This window comes from Sturnus vulgaris, chromosome 7, assembly GCF_052056855.1.
Source record: "Sturnus vulgaris isolate bStuVul1 chromosome 7, bStuVul1.hap1, whole genome shotgun sequence".
In the NCBI taxonomy this organism is placed as follows: domain Eukaryota; kingdom Metazoa; phylum Chordata; class Aves; order Passeriformes; family Sturnidae; genus Sturnus; species Sturnus vulgaris.
In genome coordinates, this window is record NC_142249.1 from 18394675 (window position 1) to 18404863 (window position 10189).

At 36.3% G+C, this 10189-nt stretch overlaps 1 protein-coding gene across 7 annotated transcripts in view; it reads left to right on the forward strand.

Annotated features, from left to right (window-relative positions):
• Positions 1 to 3906, forward strand: part of SESTD1 (SEC14 and spectrin domain containing 1) — a 51069-nt gene extending 47163 nt beyond the window's left edge. For all 7 annotated transcript variants that reach the window (XM_088167958.1, XM_088167954.1, XM_088167956.1 and 4 more), the window contains 2 exons: positions 742 to 863; positions 3162 to 3906. In XM_088167958.1, the coding sequence (XP_088024084.1) occupies positions 742 to 863; positions 3162 to 3291 (252 nt within the window). In that variant the 3' untranslated portion in view covers positions 3292 to 3906. The remainder of the gene's footprint in view (positions 1 to 741; positions 864 to 3161) is intronic.
• The last annotated feature ends 6283 nt before the right edge of the window (positions 3907 to 10189 follow it).

Below are 10189 nucleotides of genomic sequence, written 5' to 3' on the forward strand. Positions count from 1 at the left end.
AAACTCCTAAAAGAGTGGAATCTCTCAATCCATATTATGAGCATTCTTTCATTGTCGCAGTAGTTAATTGCTGCGTTTAGGCAGTCTTAAGTTTAAAGAAAAGTAAATTAAAGGCTGACAAAACAGTGCTCTTGTTCAAAACCATAATTCTTCTTTTACTATTGGACATATATTAATGAGTCTATGTGGAAAGTAGACTGTTAATATCCATGCTGCTTTGGAAAAAAGTAAGAAGCAACAGAGTGAGAAGTGGAAGAAAATAGAGTACTGAGTACTAGAATTGGGTTACAATCCCATCTGAAAAGACTTGTGTTCAGATTTTTTTAGCCCTACCTGTTCTGTGCCAGATGTGGGTTTTAGTTTTGAAACCTGTTGTAAGGGGCTCTTCATTAATGTGATATTTCCACTTTACATTACTGTCTTGTATGTTTAATGATGTCGGTCACTATTTTTATGCATTTCATATTTGTTGCAGGAATGTTGTCTAGGAAGACTACTTTTTAATCCTTCTCAGAGTAACATAAAATATTCTCATACTAAACAGTGGTGGCCCTGAACTGTCTTCTTAATGGACCTTAATCAATATTTTATTTTCTGGAATTGCATATGTCAGTTGATCTCATGTCAATGTGGTGGTGAAAATGCCAAAAGAACATTGACTCTGCCAGTTAATGGCACTTAGAAAACTACATGCTATCTCTTATGTACTTTATTCTGTATTTTCTTACTTTGATTAAACAGATTTTGCAGGAATGTCCAGAGCAGCCTGAAGCTTTCAATGAAATGGATCAATTTGACGAAATTGAGGCAGTTGGGAAATCACTGTTGGACAGACTAACAGTGCCTGTAGTTTATCCTGATGGGTATGTAGAATGGTTTTTCTAATGCTTGTGGTGAAGTTTTACAATAGTCTCATGTGCAGAATAATCCTGAAGGCTTATTGCTGAAATAGAAAAGTGAACATATATTGTTTTTATAAAGCTTGAAATAGGACCTGCCTGCTTTCTGTGAAAAGATGGGAAAGAATTTTTAATGAGTATTAATGCACTGCCTTTTTAAAGTAGTGACTTTTTCATACTGAATGATTGTTAAATTTATGCAGTCTTTGCACCAGCACGGTATGCAGAAGTAACAGAAGAATGACCAGTCCCAGTCTCTTCTCCCTGAAGAAAGATGCCAGAGGAGAATTACAGGATTTCTATTTATTTATTTGCAGTTCTTTCTATCTAAGCCAGTATATTGAAGATAAATTCATATTTGATTTATTCGGTAAACAAAACAGTACTTCCCTCAAGTATTAGTACTTACTTGAATTACTAGTTCTCTTGAGCTACAAAAGCAAATTGAATTTGAAATCTCAGCCATAATAAAATTCAGTTCTCTGTGTTTAATGATGTCTATTGTTATGCTGAGCTTGTAGTTAATTTCTGCGTGAGTTACAGCCAAGCTGTGGAACAATTCTCTGGTGTGTAGGAAGCCACACCATAATGAAAAAGGTCTGAAATAAGTATATTGAGTTAGAGGCTGAAACCTTATAAGATAGCATCAGGCAACTGCATTAAGGGTTACCTGAAGTCTGTCTGAAGAACACAGTTGCAGGGAGCTGGTTATGAGAATTTATTGTCATCTTATTTCCAAAATGCCATATGCCTTCTGCAGTGTACGAAGTGCTAATCATGTAGATGGGCCCAGGCCTGAATTAGTAGTGATTTTTACTATTCTTTCAATAGTGTATTTGAAAATAGTGGAGGATTTTATAGCTGTGGGGAAAAAAAAACCAAAACAAACAAAAAAAACTGACCCAAAACCAGATCAAGTTGAAGTACTTTTGTATAACTTCTGTATAGCAGATTTGAGTGACCTGGTAAAAGTAGCAACTGTTCAATCCTGAACATTATTTCTGACCTCTCTGGAATTTCAGTAGAGTTGTGCATATCTGCAAAAATTTGCAAAAATGGTATCGTAGTTGTCCTGTATCTCAGGACCCCTGCTTATCATCCTGGCAGTCTGGTTTCGAAGTGTTTAACAAAGTTTGCACAGAGTCTGCTCATTACTAGAAATAGTTTGAGATTTAAGAACATGCAGAATGTCATAAATGCTTGGGGGTGTTTTCATCAGCCGGTTCACCTCTTCAGACTTTTGCCAGTATCTTTTTGGAAGTTCAGGTCACTGTTCCCTGTCCTGCTCATGGCTTCTGCTCTATATGAGGAAGTGCTGTGACCCATGTGCAGTTATGCAGTGGGACCAGTTACCTCCTCAAATGAGGCTCTTCCTGCATAGAATAACTTTTCTGTCCACTTTTGCCTGTCAGAAAGTCCTTTGTCCTACTTCCATTTCCAAAGTGTACAACTTCTCTGCTTTGTAACTAGATTTAATACCTGTTCTTCTGAAACATATATTCTGTTCAAACCCTCCCTTTGCTGACAGCTTGGTTAGTGGTTTCCCTAACATTTCAGCTGTTCTTTGATGTATTTGAACTACACAGCCATGTGTTCCTTCCACTTTGAGAGGTAGATGGCATAATTTGACAGTATGTGGTTGACTCAATATGTGATGAGTCCTTTAATAATACAGCAATTTTATAAACTCAGAATTCATGTACAGACAGGTATCATAGATTGTCACAGTATGCAAAATTGTCAGACAGACTTGGAGGAGAGCCAGAGAAGGGAGGTAGGAAAGAGTGTTTGGAAGCATTCATTTGCACTTACAGAATAGTCCCTTGCTGTTCAAATCACACAATGATTTGGGCTGGAAGGGACATGCAAAGTCATCCAGTTCCAACCCCCTGCCATGGGCAGGGGCACCTTCCACTAGACCAGGCTGCTCAAAGCCCCATCCAACCTGGCTTTGAACACCTCCAGTTATGTGGCAGCCACACTGGGCAACCTGTGCCAGTGTCTTATCACCCTCAAACTTCTGTTTACAGTGTCTTTTGGATATGAAAGGCTCACTGAGTATATGTAACAAGTTCATAAAAATTTACTATTGAGTCTCATCACTAAGCCTCCAAAGCCTTTTCCAGGTGGCTTTTAAATGACAAGAGGAAAAAGTGACTATTTTTCTTATCTGCGTTGTGTTTTCTATTACAATTAACAGGTGTATTCATGTACTGACTTACTTATTACTGATAATTTATTGTGTTTGGGGTTTTTTTCTAGGTCTGAGCAGTACTTTGGGAGCCCAAGTGATATGGCTTCTGCAGCAGAACACATTAGAGAGAAGATGAAGTTAGTTAGCCTGAAAAAGCAGCAGCTGAGACAACCAGAAGCCACTACCCCAGAGAGCTAATACTGACCTTGTCTGTGAATTCATAACAGGACTTCAGTTTGTAATCCAGCATGTTGTTTGCATATTACAGAATTTGGTATAATATATTAAAATGCATTTCACAGCTATTATGAGTCTCATCTTTTTTTCAAAGTAAATGTTCTCAGCATCTTAATACTGTACATCTATCAAGCCATAATTATTTAACATGCTATGAAACCATAGACTTCAAGTATCTTATGAAAAGGAACTGTAAACTTTGCACTGAAATTTGCTGTAAAGCTTTACCTGACCTGTCAGCTGCTTCTTAGTTAGACAGCTGATGCAAGCTTTGAGTGGTGCTAATTAAAGTGTTAGAAGTTCCATATTATGAAACTAGTTCTTTGCTTCCCCCATGCCCAGGTGATGTAGTAATTTTAGACTGTAAGGAAAGTACCTGCAGTGTAGACTGTGGTAACCCTGTAATTTTAATTTGAAAGACTTAAAAAGAAAAAAATCATTTTTATTGTGCCAGTATGCAACCTGCCCATCAGATCTTTGATATATCAAATTCATTAAACAGATGTTTTCCTATTTGTATTGATAATGTATTAAAAGCTGTTTGTGCTTAATAAAAATCATCTTTTTAAAATCTAAGATAAATTTGTTCTGGTCTGTATTTCTAAATATTCATGTTACATTTTTATGATAAATGGTAGTAAGAATAATTACTTCCCCAATATATTTAGAAAGTCTGTATGATTTTTCTTGCTAAATGCATTGTAGCTCTTGAACTTATTATTGATGGGTATTTTCCTTTCTTTCTCATAGCAGTACTTGCACAAAAGTAAGATGGTATTTGCATAAGTCACTGTTATATTAATCATAGTTTTGTTCCCTTGTAAGACTGGCACATGTCTCCTTTGCTTTATTTCTAAATCCTTTGTTTCCTTTTAAATGGAGAATCCTGAATAATGTGAATATCCCTGCTGGTACCTTTGTGGTTAAAGGTTTTCATGTAATGAAAGAGAAATTAACATGAGGTTCATCACTTAAAACCATGAGATTAGTAATGAAATTAAATTTATTCAGGGAATGGGATTGGATTGAAACCAAATCAGCTGTGTGCATGGCTTGGTTAACTTCTTAATCTTCAGGATGCAATCTGGATACATCAGTTATTATATTTTTGGAAGATGATGTGGGATCTGACTGTTTAGAGTACTGTGTGTGGAACGAACAACTGTGGGTCTGAGAACTCTGTTATTGCACTGTACTTTGCTCACAGTAAAAATAATGCTCTTCCTACAGGCATTGCTATTACTCTGCACATTTTCCTGATGGATCTGTCATTAAAATATTATACTTACTTTTCTTAGTTTTGTACATTTTCTCCAGAGGAAAGTGATATTTCACATAAAGCCGTTTATTAAAAAAAACCCAAAACAGTAAATACAAATTAATGGCTTACCTGTAAATTCAGTGATAAAGGTATTTTTCCTCTTGGGGTATTTTGGCAGAGGAAATACAATTTTTTTTTAATTAACTGAATGCAATGGTGCAATATTACATTAATGTTAGTTTAAAACTAACTGAAGGTTTACAGACCTTATTTATAAAGAGGCTTTTTTGATATAATCTTTTCAAATTTAAATTAGTTGCTTAATTACATTTGAGAAAGCTGATGTTATTATTATGGCTAATATTTGGAGGCTATAAATTAATTTAGAAAGAACCCAAACGTGAAAAGTATGCATATATTTAATATAAAGTGCAAACACAGAAGTAAATTAGTGTAGTCATTAATAAGCACTGTGTCTCCAGTTCTGCAGCATTTGTAAATTGAATCTGCTTATGGTAAATAATGGTCTGCAGTATAAAATCTCATTAAAATACTAGATTAAGCAAGTATTACAAAAACTTAATATTATTTTCAAGTTTTTATTTTATTTTGGGTTTTTTGAATTTTATTTTATTTTTAAACTTTTTTTAGGGGCTCAATATATGCAACTATATATGTAACATATATATGTATATGTAATATATGTAACTATATGTAAACCCAGGGCAGTATCAGAAGCTCCTCACTCATTCCTGTGACAGCTGCATGCACAACTTGGAACTGTTGACTGCTCACCCCAGTAACCCTGATGTTAATTTTGGCTCAGTGTGTGTAGTCCAATCTTGACACCGCTCTAATCTGTCGTTTGACATTCCTAGGGGCCAGTGGATCCTGACTTTCACCCCATTGACTCGGAGTCTCCAGTACAGCATCTTGGGCTGTGCCAGCTTTTTACTCTGTCTTTCTGCTTTCTTCCTCTGGAATTCCTTGCCCTTAGGCAAATCAAGTGTCTGGCAAAGGGCTGTTTGCCATCACTTTGCCATTTGCCAGTTTTCTATGTATCAGGAATGAGGGAAAGTAGTTTTCTAAGTTGTGTTGCCAGATATTTTAAATCCTATGAACTCTGAGACTTCCTAGCTTACTGAAACAATGGAATAAATATTTTCAGTTAATACTGCTATTGAATGTAAGTGAGAGGGGAATTTTTGTACTGGTCTTTACTCTTACTCCATTCTCTGTGGTTGTACTTGCTACTGAACCTTTAGAAATAAGCAACCTTTAATATTACACAAAGTCAGTGTTATACAGACTTGCTAAAAAGTGAAAAACCCTGTGCTCAAGTAATCCATTTTAACTTGTCTGTGCATTTGCTACTGCAAACAGAAGTGATGGCTCTACTTGTAGCTCTTGCTCTGTATTTTTTTGGTTGCAAAAATAATTCAAACAATGGAGTTCCAAAAGATGCAAGTATGTTTCGAATTTTCTAGAGAGATCACCTGCAGTGGAGGAAACAGTGCTGCTAGGTGTGAGATGGGGAGATACCCATAGAAAGGGAAGGATTATTTGCAAGGACTGTGATTGTTATGCCCCTCAGTACGTTACAACTAATGACTTCGAAGTGATGGAGTCAATCCTATTCATGGTAATGAAATGAGCACTGAGATTTTCTGTTCCTGTTAGCCAAATTTGAATGTATTTGAAATGGTTCAAATATGATAACTATTTTGTTACTCTTTCTGGTAATGTAATCCTGAGTGTCTTTTTGTGACAGTGAATGCAAAGATGATTGACTCGGTAAGTGTCATCCCTTTCTCCTAGGGCATCAGTTGCACAGATTGACAGCCATAGAAAATGCTTATACCTACAAGCTCTTTATTTGCAAAAGGTGTGTGAACTGTTGTATTAGTGTCCATAAAAATGCTTGGTGCTCTTCACTGTTTATATTGTGTTTAGTAGGATTCATGAGGTTACATTTCTTTTGGTAAAAAACAGGTTTGGGCCATGGACTTGTATTGCTTTCTGTGAGTGACTGATTTAGCATTCAAATAAAGCCACTCTGGAGGTGTGGGTGGAGAAGGACTGTGTGCAGAGCAGGATCATATAGCACTTCTTATTCCATGGTGCTAGCCAAGGATATCAGTGCCAGCTGACAAAAAGATGAGGGGAAAATTTTTTTTCCATCACAGTAAAAAAATAAAAGTGTCAGTAGGTCACGATTACAAAGTGAGGTTGTCATAGGCTTTCTGCAACAGTAATGACATGTAATGGTGTTATAACAGCCTCTAGTTTCCTGAATTCTTTCTACAGGATAATTTTAATCTGTTTAAGGAGATTATTAAGAAGGAGGAAGAAGGAAAGCTTTTGGAGCTACAGATGAAAATTCTCTAATAGCTCTGAAGCTAAAATGCTGAGAAATGGATGAAAGCAAAGATTTGGTTAATTCTTAACTTCTGAAGGATTTACTTAGTATCTCTACAGATTGTATTAGTAAAAAGGGAGTTAGGACTAAAAAATGCTAGGTTGTTAGATTTCTGCTCTAGTTTAAAAAATAAAATAATTGATTGAAACAGAATAACCATCCATACATATGTAATAGCTGCAAAAGTACCTGAATGTGAGCTGCAGAGCCAAAACCAGTTTGAGTATCTGGAATTTACATAACATGGTTCCAAGTAATTAATTAATTCATTATCTCTTTGGAGAAATATTGTCTTTTCCAGGTTTGTGGAAAACTGATACACTCTGAAATAAGATAAAAAGGCAAGTAGTCAAGCAGTTACACTATTTGTGGATCCCTGCACAGTCATTTGGAGGACTGAGTCTTCTGTAGTGTGCCATTTCCACAATTTTCTGATGTCTAACAGTGCAGGCAATTGCAGGGTTCCTTCTGCAGAATCAATATCGGATGCTAGGAAAATATTATGGGATATCATTTTAAAATTGATTTCCACAGTCGTCCCACTTTTGTTTTCTTCAGTTAAATAGTGGAGGGAATCATTATAGTACTGATGCATGCCAAAACTACATCTTAATTGAAAATTCTATTCAAAATCTAATTGCATGCCTTCTGCAAGGCTATGGAGCCAAGGAGTGCTTCGAGATACTTTTCATCTGATGCTCAGTGGAGGTAGTTTTGTTGTGAAGGTTGACTGTGTGAAAATACAGGTAAGACAAAATAACCACAGAAAAAGGAGATTGATTTCCTACTCCTAATGGGTCCCTTTATACAGATCTCTTAAGCACATGGTATTTTAGGACCATTTAGGACCGTGAATCACTGAAGAAACTTGTGAGAATACATCTGATTATGTGAAATTGGAAGGCAACATATCACATATCAAAGATACTCATCAAAATAGATGCTTGTGTGGCTCTAAAATTTTAGTTATATTATACAAGAATTAATACAGGATATATTAAGGAGCTTTTAGTATATTTAAAGCACCAATGATACACTTAAGCTCAAAATAGAAGGAAAATTAATGTAACAGCCTTCTCTTTTCCTCTCAGTTGACTTTAGTTTACATGAGTCTATTACAGCTAAATTACGGGAATATAACACAGAGACAAGAGGAAGGCTGAGTCAGGAGATAAATGCCTCTTGTGGAAAAAAAAAAAAAAAACTTTCTTAAAATATCATATGTGCTGAGGCAATACATTGGAAAACGTCAAAAGTGAAAATCCACATTTTTAATTCAAGTTCAATGGGAAAAGTTCAGCTAATTTTCCAGATACTAGTGATATTTACAGTTTATAGGCCAAAGAGCAAAGAGTAGGACTGTAATTTCTGACTTTTGAAGCATGAAGGAAAGCAAAGGAAATTTTATTTGGTATCCTTTTGGAATACATTGAGAGAAGGTTGTTAAGTGGAAGCAATTGGTTGTGTTAGCAAAAGTTGTGCAGATAATTTACATTCCTTTTTAGTGCAGGTGAACCACAGGTTTTATAATAATAATGCAGTTTAATGACAACATCGAAGCATTAAATGCATTGTGATCCCTGAATGTCCAGGAGAAACTACCTTTTTGTGCACAGGTAACTATCAGACAAAATGCACTTCCAAGTAAGTGTATTTAAAAGTTTAATTTAAAATTGTTATGCGCTTTTATTTATAATTCTATATATTATAGTTCTAGATATTTTTTACATATTGGGAAGCCTTTTAGCTTTCCTACCAGCAGGTAGCTGATAATTGCTCAGACACCACTGATGCAGCTCCTGTTGGGAAACCTCTTAATGCACATTGGATTTGTATGCAAAGGGCGGGAATACTGCAAGCTATGTAAAATATCCTATTGATTACTAAGCTCATACATCTGTGCTTAAAATGTTTGAGTGGGCCTAATGTAACCACCCCTACTTTCTAATACTCAGAATGTAAAGCTCTGTCTTTAAGAAGGCAGATTTAGTCCCAGATTGTGTCAAACTTCTATAGCAAACCATGCCACTGACTCTTCATGGCCCAGATAACTCTGACTCCTTTGCACACCCTGCTAGGATGTAGTGTTCACTTATAAATATAAATACACTTGGCTCTTCTGAGGATCCTGTTGTTACAAATCCCAGCCTTGTGCTGTCTGCTCCACTACAATACTGTCACTGTCAGAAGGCAACACGAGTTATGTGGATTGGAAAACAGCAAAAATAAAATTCCATGGTAGCTGTAGGTCCTAGAACATACACAGCAAGATGCTTGGGCAGCTCTGTGTATTCTGTATTGTGCTTGGAATAAGGCTGTGACAGCTCTTGGTAGAACAGCTCTGAGACTTCAGTGAAGTCCTGAGAATTGCTGGCTCCATTTGAATGGATAAAAATGTTATAGGTTGGGCCTTAAAAACTTCAGAGCCCCTTTCTCACACCAAATGTGAATTCTAATAATCTATACATTATGAAAATTAAGTGGAGAGGAAAGCTTATCTTACCTCTAAGAACAGGCTTTTGGAAGAACTGAGAGAAGACCTGTAACTTGAGACATTCTGTATCAGAATGAAACATGAACAAGTACCTATCAAAACCCTGATTTTAATTTGTTTGTGTTCTCCATTTTGGCAGGAGTCATCAATGTGTTAATTTCAGAGTTGTAATTTTCAGGCATGGTTCACCATGTTATGCTTGGTTTGCAGTGAATGAGTTTCTATCTCAATTTTGGGTTTTTTGCTTCCCACGTTCATTTTCTTAGCATGAGTTGCAGATGCTGGGTGACAACATATTCCCACTGTCATTGCTGAATTTCCAGGCATGCCAGGATTGTTCAAGATTCCTGTTCCTCACAGGCTGAGAGGCTACAGAGTTCCAGTGAGCTCCAATAGGATGTTTCTCTCAAATACTGTGCCAGGATTTATGTGTGATAAGTGTCTTTTAACATTCCATTCTTCCCTTAAGGTTTTCAGACTACTGGGCAAGAGAGTAGCTTTCATGGTGTCTCAGCCATTGTCAGAGGCAAGACTTACAGCTTGGTTACTTGATATTTAATGTGATTGTGTGATATGGATCTGGCTTTCAGAGACTTGGGAACAAGCCATATTCTAAACTGGTACTAAGAGCAGCCTGTTCTTTTTCTCAACCGTTGTATACAGCTCAGTGTACCTCTGTTGGGGG